This window comes from Oenanthe melanoleuca, chromosome 4, assembly GCF_029582105.1.
Source record: "Oenanthe melanoleuca isolate GR-GAL-2019-014 chromosome 4, OMel1.0, whole genome shotgun sequence".
Lineage (NCBI taxonomy): Eukaryota > Metazoa > Chordata > Aves > Passeriformes > Muscicapidae > Oenanthe > Oenanthe melanoleuca.
The window spans coordinates 47,662,619-47,680,544 of NC_079337.1; the positions used below are offsets into that span (position 1 = coordinate 47,662,619).

At 37.1% G+C, this 17,926-nt stretch overlaps 1 protein-coding gene across 2 annotated transcripts in view; it reads right to left on the reverse strand.

Annotated features, from left to right (window-relative positions):
• Positions 1-17,926, reverse strand: part of N4BP2 (NEDD4 binding protein 2) — a 32,870-nt gene that overhangs the window by 12,137 nt on the left and 2,807 nt on the right. For both annotated transcript variants that reach the window (XM_056489447.1, XM_056489448.1), the window contains exons 2-10: positions 16,358-16,472; positions 15,893-16,065; positions 12,551-12,888; positions 9,667-10,885; positions 8,850-8,974; positions 7,587-7,675; positions 6,013-6,089; positions 4,210-4,365; positions 664-2,963 (exon numbers count right to left, since the gene is read on the reverse strand). In XM_056489447.1, coding sequence (XP_056345422.1) covers positions 664-2,963; positions 4,210-4,365; positions 6,013-6,089; positions 7,587-7,675; positions 8,850-8,974; positions 9,667-10,885; positions 12,551-12,767 — 4,183 coding nt within the window. In that variant the 5' untranslated portion in view covers positions 12,768-12,888; positions 15,893-16,065; positions 16,358-16,472. The remainder of the gene's footprint in view (positions 1-663; positions 2,964-4,209; positions 4,366-6,012; positions 6,090-7,586; positions 7,676-8,849; positions 8,975-9,666; positions 10,886-12,550; positions 12,889-15,892; positions 16,066-16,357; positions 16,473-17,926) is intronic.

Consider the following 17,926-nt stretch of genomic DNA (forward strand, 5'->3'; position numbering starts at 1 on the left):
ATCATGTATCCAGGGTTTCACATAAAGCAATCTTCAAGAGGAAAGATGGAAATGAGAAAAAGTAAGTGTGGGGAAAAAAGAGATAAAAACATCAAGCTGTATATTCCTCCTATTTTCTTTTTTCCTTTTTCTACCACTTTATAATTTTTGACATGCATGTTCAAGCTGCTTATGGCTTCCTTAACTATAATTTGCCAGCAGACTGGTCTGTTGTCATCTTTTAAGTATACAGCCACATTTCATCTCCCTTAACCATCTTTCTTCTTGTTCCCCAACTTAACTGATGCCAAAAGGTTCTTTTTTCCTTTACTTCTTCCCTAATCAGCCACAATTTGCATAGTCCTTATCATCTAAATATTTCTTAGCATTTGAATATAAGCTCAAAGGCCTGTTGCCCAGAATGCAAATAAGCCAATATATTTTCTTTTTATTTTTAAGTATGTGCATGTACAAAAAGACAAAGGCAGAAGTGTACTACTGCACTTATATTTTATGCCATGCTTCAGCTTCATTTCTGCATTAACAACAGTATCATGAGGAATTACAGGAATCTATTCCCTAAAAATCAAGCATGAAGGGAAAAAAGTACAGGGAAAGACAGGTTTCCTACCCTTTTTTTTTTTTTTTTTTCCCCATAAGAACATGTGTATAATTACATAATACCTGCATCAATGCCAACAGGTCCAAATATCTCTTTCAGCTGGAGTGCCAGTTCAGGAGGCAATGTTAGTTCTAGGCAATCTATACTGAAGGCTGTATGTGATCCTGGTACAGGGCTTTGTCTCTTGGCTTTAGTTGCAGGCCAGCTTGGAGTTTCAATTTCTTCTTTACCACATATCTCCCTGGAATTCTCCTGAGTTTTTTTATCCATCTCCAGTTCTTTATTGCTCCTAGGACCGAGCAGAGGTGCACCATCTATTTCCAGTAACAAACCAGCCCCTTTGGAATTTTCAGCATTGCTTTCTGAAGGGTTACTATCACTTTCATTGATTAATTCAGATTTCAAATTGGTAGAAGTTGTGTTAGGGTCATGAGGCAAACCTGCATCAAGTTGTGAAAATGATGGCTTATTTACAGTTTCTTCAAGAGGACTCTCACTCTCTCCCATCTGGTTTCCTGAAACAGGCAGCTCAATGATACCTGCTGCTAAGCTGCTTGTATCAGTTCTAGGGGCTGAATCCACAGAATTTTTCAGTTCCACTGAATTATCCAATGAGGTAGCAGTGAATGAGTCAGACACATCAGCTGTCTTGGCAGCCCTACTTTCTACAATGCTGAGTGATGAGTTCTTGCCTTCTAAAGCCTCAACGATATCACCAGTGCCAAGTACTTGAGGGGCTTGTTTGAAGTCTTTGAGATACTCATCATAGTTTGTACTTGCCTTGAAATCAAGGTCTGTGACCACTGGCTCAGCTTCACTAACCTGAAGTCTTTCAGTATCAACAGCTTTACGTAACTTCTCATCAGAGTCTAACAGCAGACCTGTGGCCCAGTCTATGTCTTTGTTACATCTTTCATACAGATCTTTCAGAGCTTCAAATGAAACAGACTCAAAGAGCTTACAGAGCATATCTAGTTTTTCAGACTCATCAATATTGATAAGCTCACTTTCCTCCACAAAAGTACTTTTATCATATGTAACTCGATAGGGTATTTTTTCCTGAGAATCTGAGGCATTATCTATATCTTTGGGTTTGAAGCCATCTAGCCTGCCATACAATATTTTTGTTGTCTCAGGAAAAAGCATTTTCTTTTCTAATCTCCACAGGAGAGCAAAGTCGTGTGGTTCAGTCTGTGAATGGCTACTTTTTTGCCTACATAAGTTTGTGTCCTGTTTCTCTTCTGTCACATTAAGTTTAGAGAAGTGGTCCTCTTCTCTGGGATGCGGCAAGCTGCTGTTTGTAAAAGTGAGGGCTAATTTGTGATGTTTTCTTGTTCTTTTACTTTGCTGGGATTTTTCCTCACTTACTGTTTCACTAGCTACTATTTCCTCTTGGTGCACAGGCAAGTTCCTTGTATCTGGTTGCTCTCCAGTGTTCACAGGTGACCCATAAATCACATGTACAGTTTCAAGAGCATTCATATCAGTGTCGTCTTCAGTATTTCTGTCTTCATCACACTGATTTAAATTTGTTTTTCTTATTCTCCTTGATTTTTGTTGTCTCTGTTCTAATGAGGCTGAGACAGGCCAACATCCTAACATTTGCAATTCTGGTGTAACTGTATCTGAACTAACCGAGTAACAGCTACACGGTAGATTTTCGTCCTCATGTCCTTTCTCAACATTACATGTCTCAAGCAGGCCCACTTGCTCTTTATCTATCTCAGAATGCTGCTGACTGGGAGTTTCACCTTCCTTATCACTCTTCAGAAGAGATTTTTCTAGTCTTCTAGATCTTTTGACTCTCTGTCCCATTGTTTGTTCCACGGGCCAGTCACCCAGAAAGTTTAGCAGTTCTGGTTTTCCTGATGCGTCAAAAGCCAAACTGCTTGGTTCCACTGTGTTACTCATTTGTGTTGATTTTGGTTCCATACATATTTTGCCCAATTGTTCAACTGCAGTTTGAACTTTGAGACTGTTGTTATCACTGTGTTCCTCAGCTCCACCTGTGTGTAAGTTCACAGTCTCTTCAGTTGGGATCACATCAACCTCATCCATTTCTGCTTCAGTTTTTTCTGTTTTTAATCCCTTCTCTTCTTTCTTCTCCATGGACAGCTCTTTTTTTGTGCAATCTGATAAATTAATTTCCAAGTCATCTTGAACAGTGCTGTTCTCAGAATTGTGTTCCACTGAGTTATCTTCCATTTCTTTTTCCTCCTTCTGAAAATGCTCAGGATCACTATTATTTTCTAATGTTAGAGAAATACCAGGAGAAGTTTTATCAACTTCAGTTAATTCAATCGGCTCCGCCTCAGAAGCAAAACATTCTTCTTCCTTTGCATCTGAATGTACCTCTCTCTTTCTGAAAGACAAATTGAAATGAGATGTAAACGCATTTCAAACATTCTTAAAGCATTTGTCCACATTTTTAACTCCAGTTAGAACTAGAGTAGAGAGTTTAACCTAGTTAGATTCCTACTGAGGAAAACAAATTTATGACTAGCTGTAACTCCAACACTCCTGGATAAAAAAGGAGCTAAGCAAAGATGAACTTGCTTTACTAAGTATCCTCTTCTTACTAGAGCACAGGACTAAGAACACTTTCTCAGGGGTCAATCTCATCCCCTTCCCACTTCCAGCATTCAGTTTTGTATTTGAGCACTTTGCTGCCAGACATTTCCTCATTTAGATCAGCAAGTCCGGTAAATATACTTCTATCTAATGACTGTTGCTCTCTCCTGTTGGCTTAATGCAAAAGACCGTCTAGACATTAACTAGGAGAGAATGTGCCTTTTCTTGTCACAGTTTTTCACAATCAACTACATTCCATTAATTATCATTTTGAATACATCACACATGCAAAACCCAAATGAAATAAAATCTGATCTCCTGTGTGTTCTAGTTTTGGCCAGAACACAGGTTATTCTATACCACCTTACACTGTTGCTAGAGGAGGAATGGGAAGAGGAAGGGGAGTGAATAAGCAGTGTGTGGTTTGGGAGTCTCAGTGGGGCACTGAAGTGGGGAGTGCCATTCCTGAGCCATGACACTCTGCATTACAATACACAGCATGATCCAGACTGGCAACTACACAACAGTCCTGGATACAACCACCAGAAACCTAGGCAAGTTTAAGTCAAGTATACTGAGGAGCAAGTAGGTAACCTGTTACTATTGCACAAAGAATCCACCTTCTACCACAAAGATATAATCTAACATCAATATACAAACTTGGAAACAGTAATTTGCTCTTATTTGGCACTACATTCTTCTAAAAACAATTTATAGATTTTAAGTGCTTGTATCTATAGCATGCATCCAACAACATTTCTAAGATAACAGAAACTCAGTCAAGACTGGCTTCCTGGAAAGTAACACAGCCATAATGGGACACTTTCAAAAGCATTGGAAAGTTGACTAGATACCTTGACTGCTCATTTCAGAAAATCCTGAAATTCTTAAAAATTAAGAAAATGACATACGGAATTTTTTTGTTATTTAACTATCTTTTTTAATGCATTCACTGTTCAGGTTTTGTTGCTAAGAAGCTAAAAGGCCTCATTTTTAGCCTTTTATTTGATGCTACAAAGCTAGTGGAAGAATCTAACCTCTGGCTTTCCTCCTGACAAGGATCTTCACTCCAACCAGCATCTTCTGATTTGTCTGGAACTGAAGAATCCAGTATTGATCTAACAGTAAGACAGCGTTCATACCGTTCCAACATTCTTCTGATCTTTTCTTTAGATACACCATGAATGTTTCTCCTAAGAATTGAAAACAAACAAAAAGGGAAGTTTCAGATTTGTGGGGTACAATGAAAAAAGAGAATAATTTAATAAATTGAATACTTAGCAAGACTAACCAAATAATTCAGGGAGCCAGATGAAAAGCTTTGAAACAGCAATTCTTTCTGTAAGGTGCTGCAACAGGACACATCAGACAAATTGCAGCTCCACTTCTCCACCCCATCTGGTCTGCCTGTACTGCAGTTGGGATGTTTTGCACAATACTAAAATCTAAAACTGTACTAATAATGCATCTTCTTCAAGTAAGTTTCAGAAAACATACTATATCAGATTCTGATAACAATACAGGATATCAGACTGGGAATAGAAGCCTTCCAAATTCAGTTTTCTTTCTTTGGTTTTGCTAAACTGAGAACTCATTGAGCACTGAAGAAAACCAATCCACCCATTATTCCAGACACCCTTTGGCCAGAAATTTTCACTAACTCTGCTAAGCACCAACTAGCACCGTGTTCTGCCACAGTTCCGCCTAGAAGGTGGAAGGATAGTAGAAGAGAAATTGAAAATACTGAAGAAAAGGTTTAACTTTTATTCTAAGAAGGAAAAGAATCTACCTTACCTCACTTAAAAAGCAGCCAACCTTAAGCTAAACATACAAATTCAGATGACAACAGATACTATAAAATCACAAAATAACTTCTGCTGGAAGGGATCTCTGGAAGTCTCATATGTCAGTCTCCTACTCAGAGAAAGCGCAGCTAGATCAGGCTGCCCAGAGCTTTTTGTCCAATTTTAAATATCCGAAATGACAAAATCTACAAACTCTCTGGGCAAACTCTTTCAGTACCTAACCACCTTTAAAGTAAATGTTGGGCTTTTTTCTTTTATGTAATCAAAAGTTCCAACTTTTGCTTTGGTTTGTCCTATCCCTGCACAAGTATTCTTTAGTCTTCTCTATAACCTTTTAAAAGGTAGCTGAAAACAACAATATGATTCTTCTTCAATGATCTCTGCTTAAGGCTGAATAAACTACTCTTGCTCAGTTCCATTATCACCTACAGATATGCTAAGACTGCACTCTGTCCCAGGATCCAAGTCATAAAAAGGACATTAAAGAGCTGCATTGGCCAATTGGCATTTGGCCAATTTTTTCATTAAGTTTTCTTATGTCTTATTATTCACTTACATAGGGTTTATATCTTGGTGATTTCAGTCCCAAGTAATAGATGGTCCTGCTAAAGAAGAGCTAAGCATCAATGATGATGCACAGAGGTTTGTCCCTCCTAGGCCACAAGGTGCTGACTGCCCTAATTTCAATGACAGCAGAAACACTTCAACCAAAGCAACAAACCAGGATGCAAAAACAGCCCCAACATGGCATAATTTTTGCAACCTCAGTAACCCAAAGTAACAGTCACTATACCTTACATGCAAAGAATTCTAATAATGAAAACATTACAGTGTAACTGCTAACAGTACCTTTTGCAGGTAACTGAAGTGATGAAAGATCTTATCATACATACATACCACAAAATATCATTAAAAAGCTACTTATTATCACAAAAATTTTGACAGACACTTTGCTACTTCACTAGCCATGGTACTAAACAATAACTTTTTAAAAATCATTTATGCCCAGTATGTTATTTTCCTTTACACTCTTACCTTTCAAGTTCTTTTGGTTTAAACTTCCACCAAGTGTCTGGTTCTCGGAACATTACTTTGTATTTGAACTGCTGAGCCTGAATAAAAGAGATATAAAACAGAACATGCCACATCTCCCATTTCTTATTTCTATGACAAAGCACACTACATGCCTAGCTTGCTTCTTCAAAGCTGTTTTTTGCATTTTTCATACCTATAAAACATTTGAAATAACACTTTTGTTCAGTGTTGCATTTTGGTTTATATAACTGAGATTTTTTAAAAACACGTATATGTATTTCTCACCATAAAATTAAATATGTGCCATGTCGTGTCTTCCCTGAGACAATACTGCAAAACATCTCCTCTTCCCAGATACAGCATGCACATGTATACACAGCCTCTCCAAGACAGAGGAAAGTGCACAGCTTACATTCAGAGCTGACCAGATGTGAGCCAGTTCCAAAACCAGCAATTCAGATACATTAGCACAGCTATTGTGGACAGCCTTCCTGCCACATAGGAAACTTGCCCAAGCTGCAAGTAAATGGTTTCTATATAGTCCAGTCTCATCATGGAGCCTAAAGTCTAGTCACTTGAAACACTGCAAGTACTGTGATGTTTCTTCCTGTTTTCAGAAAAAATTCTTATCACTGTACCAAACACTGCACTTCTGGAAGAACTATGGCTGCATCTTGATTTCAGTATACAGCAAAATGAAAGACATAACTTATAAAAGAACTACTAATCTGACAGTTGTTAATAAATGCAAGGATAATAAAATAAACATTTTATTAATGAAAATTATCTGTGTTAAAGTCTCACTGTTCATTAATCCATTAGCACATGCAGCATATGAAGGGTATCTGCTCAACAGCTGCCAATTACATGTACTACACTCTCTGCTGTGTTTCTGTAACAGGCAAGGAGAAATCCCAGATCTAAAGTATAATACTTTTTTGCAATGTATTATTTCAGTTGAATAATGCTGTTCTAACTACCAACCGATATGGTCAATGATTAATAGCAAAATATGCTCTAGACTCTAAAAGTGCTGATGTCCATTTAGAAACTATTAAGTGAAAAGGTGGGATCACTTCAATAAAAAGTATTAAGTAAATCTGCATAACTCCAAGCAAGTGAGTAATATTTGGTAACTCTAGCATCCAACTGGTATCTGCCTCTATTTCATATTTAGGATGAAACTGAGTTTTCAAGTTTTACAGACCATCACACCACTCATCCACTAGCGCTGATTACATTTTTAAAGTAGCTTCTAATTTTACTGATCATATAAAAGAGGTACAAAATTCAGTTTCTTCAACAACATCTGCTTTTGGCCTCAAGAACAAAGCACTTGCCTTTGGCTTTTGGTATCTAGGCCAGGTTAATGCTCATATACCACATGACACATGACACTGAATCACACAACACGACACCAGGCAATATGATCCCATGCAACACTTTTTTTTTTTTTTTTACTCCAGACTTCCCTGTGGAATAGCAGCTAGACTGAGAAAGACACTCCCAGTTTAAAACATATGTTACTGCCATGATAGTCAATCTCTTTTCACTGGTCAAATTGCAATACTAACCAAAGTAACATAAGGCTTCATCTCCCATGCTTGTATGTTTGTGTTGTCAATTATTATAGGAGAGATTCTCATTTCAAATGCTTCTTTGGCTGAAAAATACACATGTACAAAACAATGTAATACAGTTAATTTCATTACAATAGGGTGAACATAATATTAATACTAATTCTCTACATTTGTTATATTTTTATGTGGATAATCCATAATGATTAACCACCGTGTGAAGAGCTCTTGCCCCAGCTTAACCTGTTTCAAGGCCCTCAATCTCAGAAATCCCCCCTCACATGTAAAGCTATTGAGATATGGCATTAGCTTTTAAATTAACGTATGTATGATAATCAAGGAATGAAAATGCAGATGTAAAATACACCAAGATGACTAATCAATCAGTAAATTGAACTAAAAAACTACATGATCACCTTAAAGTGGACTTCTCTGTAGAATACAAAATTCTTGACTTTATAACAGTCTTAAGATTAGTCCACTCTGTAAACTGTATAAAATATGAAAAACCAAAAGAATTATTGTAATTTAATTACACAGTAATGAAATTTATAGAACCACTAACTTTAAGACACAGCACCATGTTTCTGCAGCCATGTTACAATGTGTCTGAAAAACCACAGTTCTTGTTGAGTCCCACATTTATTAATTAGTTTCTCCACTGGTAGAAATTTGACAGCAGAAAAGGGATCATGGTTCAAATTTAGGAAGTAAAAGCTTAAAAAGAATTGTTCTATGGTGGGTTTAGCACAGGTCACTGTCAAAAGAACCCCACACAATTATGAAAAGAGGAAAAAAATAATTTGTTCTGTCTTGGTCTTATAACTTTCTTCAAATTTGACAACAATTTTGTGTACAAGAGAAAAAAAAAAGACAACAAAGAGCAGGAAGATATCTGTGTTTTATTTGTATCCTCATTACTTACTACATATGCATATTATGGATCATCTCAGAAGAAATATTTCTGGGAGACAGTGTAAGTAACCACTCTGGAAATGGGACACTACCCCAAATACATACCATAATAAAATCTGAGGACAAAACATACTCTTCACAAAGACACTGGCATTTTTAATTGCAAAACTCACAATAAATAGATGACTTATGAGTCATCTTTGTGCTCATATTTCTTCTGCACATATTAAAAAATACTTCTACGATGTGATAAATACTTGTCACATAACAAGCCAGGCAGATTTTTAAACAGCACACAAGCACTGAACTGTAAATGAGCAAGCTAATCCCTTATTTATATCTCACCTCGTTTCCTGTTCCAGTCATGTGCTTCCCCTAAGCAATCAGGATCATAATGGTATTGTCCATGTTTGTAAAAGTAATCATCAGTACTAAGAATTATTCCACCTGGATTATCCTCAAGCAAATTCCTGTGAAAGATCAAGAAATAAACAGCTTTTTCCCCTTCTCCTCCCAGGTTCCAATGTCTACTACCATATATACTTCTTTTAGTCTTTTGCTCAAAACCAAAATTATTTGGAATGGAGGCAGCAAATGCAGGTAAGAGAAGAAAAAAAAAATCAACCTCCAAGCAAATACAATCTGTAATAATTTCCCTCCTTTGTTTTCTCCAAAGGCTGAGGATTATCTAGGGGAGAGAGCTGATACAGTTTCCCTACAAGTCTCTCATTTCAAAACAAGGGAGGTATTTTTCCATCTACATGTAATGACATACTTTCACACTGATAAATATCCTGTTTTAATTGCATCAAATGTTTCAGATGTCAGTCAAAAGGAGTCTAAGTTCAAACTAGGCTTTTAGAGAGAAAGAAAAGAAATAAAAAAATCAAAAAAAGAAGCTTCACATATACTACCTATAAAAAAAAAAAAAAAAGTCATAAAGTGAAAGGAGAATTTCTGCCTGCAAAGAGCTGGTGTGTTTCCATCAGTGTTACTCCAAGAAAACATTAGAAATAAAATGGACTCAAAGAATACAGCAGACCTAACACTACAGCAATGATGCTCTGCTGACAAACTCCTTTGTCTGTGCCTCTACCTGTACCAAATCCTGCACACAATTAAGCAATTTTTTTTTAAGAAGCTCACAATATAAATGTTCTACCTTGCCAAATATGATTTTCCTGATCCTGGAACACCTCTGAGAAGGACAAGTACTTGACCTATAAGTTGCATCTTTTTTCTCATCATGTGACAAACACGTGGTTGCTGTGCTTGAGAGAGGTTCAATTTTGGGTTTCTATCTTGATTTCCCCATACCTTCAGAGAAGGGTTGCCATCCCAGGCATTTGAAACCACTGGGGAGGAAAGAAAAAGTCCTTTTTCCGAAGTTCTACAGTCAGAAACAGGTCTCCACTGCCCTGGACTGGCAGCCACAGGAATTACAAAGCTGTGACTTCCACTGGATGGATAAAACACGGGAGCCATGAGATTCCAGTGTTGTTGAGATTGACCTGATGGTGTAAAAAAATTTAAGTTATAACCCTGCTGAGTTTGCTGAGTATCTGCAGGTTTCTGTGTTTTGAAACTGGATGTTTCAGGAGAGATATATGCCTCTGGAAGAGAAGCACTCTGGTAGCTGCTAAAGGCAGTCACTGCATCTTTGTGTTGTCCCAGGCACCTTGAATTAGGATCTCCAGTAACAGCTACTCCAAGTTCCTTAGGTCTTTGGGAGGACCCACAAGAAGCAGCAGTCACACTACTTTGATCCAAAACAGTATCTTGTGTCTGATCAGAATTTTCACATGATATTTCTCCATTTGAGAGTTCATATACTTCTGAAGCCACATCATCTTGAACATGCATTTCCAACAAATCAGAATCTTCCAGTATCTGTGCAAAACTGTCTGATGCAGACGGTGAGCTTGTCCGGATGCTCAGCTGACTCACCGGTGGCTGGGAACAGCAGGAACTCTCTAAAACCACATTATCTGTCTCTGCTTGTTGTGGAAAAAGTAGGGCATCAGATTTTTCCCACTCGGGAAATTCGGTAAAACCATCGTGTTCCATAGGGTGCTCAAGCACTATTTGGTCATTGGCAGAATTAGGAAATTCCCCACTCAACCTGTAACTCTGAAAGGCAGTTTCTGGTAAGGAATTCAGATCTCCAGTCAGCTGCACATCAGGTGATGGGACCTTTTCTATTGCTGCTCCAGAATAACTATGTGCTGCAGCCCCTTCCCTCAGTCTTTCATTTGCAATAGATCTTTGCTGATTAACAAGAGGTAATGATGATGCTGCTAAATCAAAACCCAACTTTTTTGAAGATGCTACTCCTTTGGCATGAGTGGACAGCTCTAGAAGATGATCCATAGCATTTTCTACTGTTGGGTAAGAAAACAGAATAAAGGATGGTCAACTAAACAAACCCAAGCTGATATGCATGCAATTTTTTTACTTGAAGAAGCATTTATGACAACTAAAGAAACAACCAAAAGACAGTTCACCAATTCACCTTTAAACAGATTCTGAAATATCCTTGATCAATTTTTCATTAGAAGTAAAGGCAGAACTCAATACAGACATATTGAAAAATAACAACGTAATTAACTTAAAAATTACTAAGGAAATACTACCTAAAAATTACCAGTTGTAACTGGAAAACATATCAGAGCTGGATGTTTAAATGCAGTTTCTGCATTAATTCCTTGTAAAGCCACTAAATGGAGCAGAGGGCGCCAGTGATGAACATGAACAAAATGAAAAGCAGGCACAAACATCATCTGAGTCCTAAAGCTAAGCTTCTGTTTTCCTGAAAGACAGTGTAGCAAAAACTTTAAGCTCACCTCAGTACAACTCTGTCCGCACTCATTAAACAAAAACTTTGTCACCCTTGCAGCTTCTCCACTGCATGAAAACAACTCATTGCACTCAAATATGCTAACTTTTCCAGTTTTAAACTACTGTTAGCAGTACAAGGCTATGAATTCTAGATATAACTGTTATTATGATAAAGTCTAATCTTATTAAGATATATCTCTTATTAAGAGATCAAAGCATGAATCAGTAATTCCATCAAATTAGATTTTAAAATTGTAACAGCACTCTCACATTTGTTCTTAAGTTATAAACTCTTTACAATTTAGGTAATAAGAAGTCCTTTTAATGGCTACCTAGCTTTCATACATATAAAAAAAACTGCCAAAATCTGCTTTCTTTGCACATATTCTTACAATAATCTCAGTTAATCACATCTGATCATATGACTACAAATTGATTAAAATGCTCCATATATGGCTTATTCCCCTGACAAGTAACTCCTTAGACATTGCTATCCAGTACCTCATGCAGTACTTTTATCATAAGCAAATGACCTTGCATATAGGGGAATTTTAAAATCACAAAAGAATGGAAGGGACTGGGCATAAATAAGAAAATAGTCTGCCAGGAGAGTTGGGTATGTAGGCTGGCAGAGGGCAGGGAAAGAAACTAGTTCCTTGCTTTAGTTCCAGCAAGGCTGCAGAGAACTAAACACAGCAAACAGAATTTATCCTGCAGAAACTAATCCTCAGTGGACACAGTAAGACGACAATGCAAAATAAATGTAAAACGAAAGCTCAGTTCAAGAATTTTAGGAAAAGCAAATGCTGCCAGGACCACATATGGAATACCAGCAACAAATAGTTATCTAGAACATAAAATATCCTTCCTGCAGAAACAGCTTAGGCATCTTGCAGATAAAGCACAGAAACTAATTGGAAAAACCAGATTCTCCTCACAACTCCACCACCACCTACTCTGTGTCACAGAACAATCCACTTTAAATAGTACCTCCATTTATGAAGCATACTGCTCCATTCATCAGCCTCACAGAAACATTGTTGGAGAATCTTACATGGTTGTAAAATTTCAAAGTATTATTACTCACTTACTTATTAAAAGTTAAACTCACAAAGATGATTGCAACACCCACCAACCTTCCTGGAGTTGCACTAGTTAAGAGCTATGTGCACATGAAACAAAACTCATGTCAGCTGTGTATTATTTACCTTTAAAATCACATTCAGACAGAACCATATAAACCACACTAGGATCTAGGTCAGAAAACATCTCTGACATGCTGTTGAAGAGCTCTTCCTTATTGACATAATGCATTGCTTGTGCCACTAAGTGGCTTGGGTCCCCCTGGGATACAGCAGCAGAAGTTCTGTCAGAATTGCCATTCTTCTGAGAAGGACTCCCACCAGTTTTCCTCTTCCGTGGCATTTTGTTTTCTATACCCAGCGTGCTTTTTTTCTGGTTTGTTCACATGAGGCTGACAGCATCAAGCTTAAAAATCACAAAAAAAGCTCTCCTAACTGGGATAGACCGAACAGAAATTGCAAGCCTGGAATTAAAAAAAAACAACAGAAAAATTTTAATAAAATACATAATCACATTTCTATGTCTTCTTTTTAAATAGTTAAAAGATAAAAAAAAATACACAAGCATACAGGAAGGCGTTTTCTAGATGTCTGCCTTTCTTCTTTTCAAATGGCTGACAGCTGGAGCAGCCTTATTTTCCAGTTAACTAGACACTAAATCTGTGTCTGGAAGGCAGAACAAATAAAATGTAGCTTAAAAGAGAAACCCAGCAAAGTAAAGTGCAATGCCAGGCAGCCAGTTCACAAACATTCCTCTGCTACTGAGTGTTGGGTTATTTGTTTCCCTTAAAAGAACTGAGCAGTTACTAGTTGCTATAAAGTTGCTTATTGTAATGGCGCATCAGTCTCGGCAGGCAAAGAGTCCCAAGCGTTAAGATCTGCGCTGAAAGCTTTCAGCACAGAGTCCTAAATAGAAGTGAAGTCCCCATCAGAAGTAGAAGCAGCTCTTAGTGGAAGACCCCAGGATGGCCAAAGCTGCAGCTGCAGTTCCTGTCTTCTTCCAGGTGATGATGATGGCAGTGAGGAGAGAGAAGCAAGAGAGAGCATCTCTCCCCAATGCATAGATTCTTGTACACAAAATACCCAATAAGCAAAAAACACGAATCTGAAGCATTTCTTCTTAACCTATTAGAATTCTAGTTTCTTAGTATGAAAGTCTACGTATAAACTACGCGTATAGCATGTCTGTTCTATCTAAAAAATGTAAGCAATATTCTTACTATACTTTTATTATGTCTACAACTGGAGCCTTCACAGAGACTTGTTTTTAAGAGTTGTTTTCTACACTGGTATCTAGGACTATGTTTTTCAGCTCTTCCTGCAGCCTGTTGATCTCTCTCTGAATAACTCAGAGAGGCCTCTGTTCCAGACACCCAACACTGAGGACCAGTAAACATGGAAAATCTACATTGTGTTAACACTCAGAAACTACTCCTCTAACAAAAGTACTGGAAGACGTACCATGTTACCAAAACCTTCAAAAGTCTTTCATGACTTCCCCCCACCCATGATATTTTAAGAATAAACAAAAGTTCTTCAGTGTTCAAACACTGGCAGAGAGGCTGTAGAATCTGTGACGCCACACATTCTCAAAACCTGACCAAACAGCCCTGCTTGAACCAGGCTGTTTCATGGTCTCCTTTATTTTCATTATATCAATATCAAAGCTCTGTTGATTTCTTGTGGTGATCATAATAAACCAATTTATATTTTTACAAATAATTATTCAGAAGACTAGCAAACCTCAGTAAGGCTCAGAAACCTGAAGTTAATTACAGCAAAGAGTCACTATTTACCAGTAACAACTACTGAGTAGGCCATAAAATACCTGGTTTTATATAAAACAGGTATTTTGCCAGTGATGATCAATTCAACATGCGCAGATAAATCAATGGCAGTGCTTCCATTTTCACTTAGTCCTTCCCTGGATCACTGGCACACAAACAACAATGCCAGATTAATGCCAGATTCAAACAGCATTTCTCCATTATCCTCAATCAATCTCTTCCAACAGACTGAATGCTTAGCAGAATGTTGACTGTTATGTTCTCAAGTCACAGAAATCTATGAAAGCAAAACAGACAACTCTAGGATCCCAGGAGTTTCTATCAGGTGTAAATGGACTTTAGAGAGATAAGACTGACTCTGAAACAACAACAAGGTCAAGGAAGTCTGAAATGCATGACAAGGAAAACAATACACAGGAAAAGGAAGAAGCAGACTTCCAAAAATAAAGGAGAAACCATAGTGGAAAATGCTATTTGGCCTGACTGAACTGGGAAAATTGCAGCTGGTTTTTTCATCACACTTTTTTCGTTCACCTCTCTGATTAGCCATCCTTACACCATTCTTTACTGTCATAAAGAAGTATTCAATGATCAAAAAAATGTTACAGCAGGTCTTGTTTTTCAAACTTCTGTAGCTAATTGATTCATCCTCTAGCCGTAGAAAAGGCTGTCCTAACTTAAACAACATTGACATTGTTAAAAAATGTGATTGCTCCTCAGTAAAAACTTCAGTGACAAAGCAAGGAACCTGCAAGAGAGAAAGTTATTCATGCACCTTGACATTACTGTGCAGCAGTAGTCTTTAAACAGAACACTTCAAGTGTTGTCAGTGTTTGTCAGTCTTATAATGATCAATCCTGAAAGGACATGCTGCTGAAAAACACGCTCTGACTGCAAGTCCTATTACACATAACATCTCAAGTATAGGAAAAGAAGCAAACAGGTAGTATTCAAGAGCAGGCAGAACACACAGAGAGGAAGAAAAATACTAAACTACTTTCATAGTTTATAAATGAGTTAAAGTTGATACCAAAAGCATTCACAAAATTCTTAAAATCAAAGAGATTGCATTAGGAAACCATTAGCAGCAAATATAGTTTTTCAAAGTCATTACAAGTCCTTATTTTTTAAGCAGACTAGAGAAGTATTCTAACCACTACTGAATGTTTACTAAAATCATTAAGCAGCATAAGACACTTCTGGTTTAACTGTGACCAAGTTCAAATGGCAAATAATTTATTACTTCTCTTCAACTTTTAAGGACAGAAGTATCTAGACTTGACACAACACAAGAGGCAAAACATATGAACAAAGCTGCCCAATTTGTATCTATTTTTAAATTTCTCTGAATACTTCAAGGTAGTTTACACCATATATATAAAAGAGGTTGGTTTGGTTTTGGTTGGGTGGTGGTGACCGCTTTTTAGTTTGGTTTGCTTTTGGGGTTTTTGAACAATTTCTTAATTTCAAACTATATAAAATATTTATCGTGTAATGTCCATGCAAACCTTCTGACTTTAAAAAAAAAAAAAAACAAAACAAAACAAAACAAAAAAAAACAAAACAAAAAAAAAAAACCAAAAAAAAAACCCACATGCACATATATACTTACAAGCTGGGACTGGGAAAAAAAAAATCTCTATTTGTAATACATATAAAATAGCAATGGCACAGAACTTACATCTTCAGCTTCACTGAGTTGCTCCACAGTGGGTCCTTTCTCATCTTTCCAAAACCACCACTCACGGCACATTTAATAAAGATCTGCTGTTAAAAACTATAATGCACTCTTCTCTCAGGAAACCATACTTTCTAACATACAAATCAGATGTCAGCAGAAGTGGTTGCTTCCTCCTGACAAAGGAATAATCAGAATACAAATTAAAATTTGTATTTTGCTCACTTTAAACTTTAAGTTTTAACACTGAGCAATACACTTAATAGGTTTGAGCAGATTAAGCACAACTAATATCTTAAATAAGTACCCAAAATGTCAAGTTGAGCTCAACTGTAAGTTTTCCTAAGGATAAGAACATCTACCTGATTTCAGTTTTTAGATGATTTCTTATCTTAAAAAACTGGCTTACATCAAGTAAAGAATAACATAGCAGAAGAATTAGTTAGAAATAAATGTAAGTTTCCTCACTTGTCATTCCACTTGGTTTTTTGCCACAGTTCTTAACCATCTTGAAAAAGTCTACATATCCATGCTGGTGAAGATTACATTCATTCCATCATGTGGGAAATTAGGCAAATAAAACCTGGCACATCAAAACAAGATTATGTTACGTACACGACTTATTTGTATAGTCCTGCTGATGCTAAAGAACTACACTTCATTCCATCAAAGCATCTGCCAACTCCTAACCCACTGTGTACATACCAAAGATGTTTGGTCTACTCAAAGTCTGACTTAATTCCAGTGTACATATTAGCCTAGAGCTAATACTTACACCTCATTAGTCCTGTGCTTCCAAACAAACTTAAAAAAACTTCCAAACAGCAATAAAACCACAAAAAAAAAACCCAAAACAAACAATCAAACAAAAAACCCAACACACAAAAAACCACCAAAACCAAACTGAACATGTACACCTTAATTAGGTAAAGAATTTGGAACAACTATTCTGTCATACACCTAACATGACAAGCTGATGGCCGAAATCTTCACAAGAAATGGAGATATTCATCTCACATTTTACATCTCACCTTATTTCAGTGCTCCAAATAACTTAAAACTGCTATCAAAACACACAGAACACTTCACTTAAGCAATAACTTGATAATGAGAATTCAAATTTGCAAAAGAAAGGACATGTTGCAGACACGGAAAGTTATTCACCTCAATAAAGTGGCTTCAGAAAAACCATACCAGGAAAAGCTGAAAAGCCATTCAATCATTTGACAGAACAAACTTTCAACAAAGCCTGTTTCCACATTTGTTCATTCGCACTTTGAGGTTTCCTGAATGCAGGAAAACAATTAAGTATTTAAATACAAGCACAAGAGGAAAAGCAGCCAATGAAATCAAACTGACAGCAATTCACTTCACTTTCTAGTATTTATAAAATAAGCTTTTCTATTTTGGACAATGTTTGAGTCCCCCCTCTAAAAACTGGAAGGTAAAAAAGGAAAGAGAAAAACAGGAAATGCAGAGTTTTCTCAGTAACTGCAGGGGTAGCAAAGGAGATGGTTTGGGAGCCTTCTGCACTCTTCCATATCTGCCAGCCCTCAGCAAGGGGACAGGCCACTTTGTTACTGAATGTGAAAAATCTATACACAGCTGAAGACAGTGCTTCCAGAAACACTTCAAGGATCTTTTCTACTCTTTCCTTCTTCCACTCAGTGTTATTCCTACTGGTTGTTCCAAGGTCTTGTTCAATACTTTTAACAAAGATCCCTTTTTCATCATCAAGTTCTGTCAAAGTGCAAGACACTGACAAATAGGTCTCATTCCTAACTAACCTGCATACACTTGCTTTATGCAATCTATTCGGCTAGGATTTTTTTCCACTTTCATGATTTTTAAGTCTGGTCCAGGTGATTCTTTTGAAGCTGTTGCAAAAATAAGTATTCCTTTTAGTACAAAACAAAAACTTCATCCAACTCCACGCACAGTTCAAGAGTACAAATCCAGCACAAAACTCATCTGAAGGAGATGCTTATGAAGCAAACACAACCTGCAGGGAGAACAGAGCCCTGTTTGCTAGGAAGG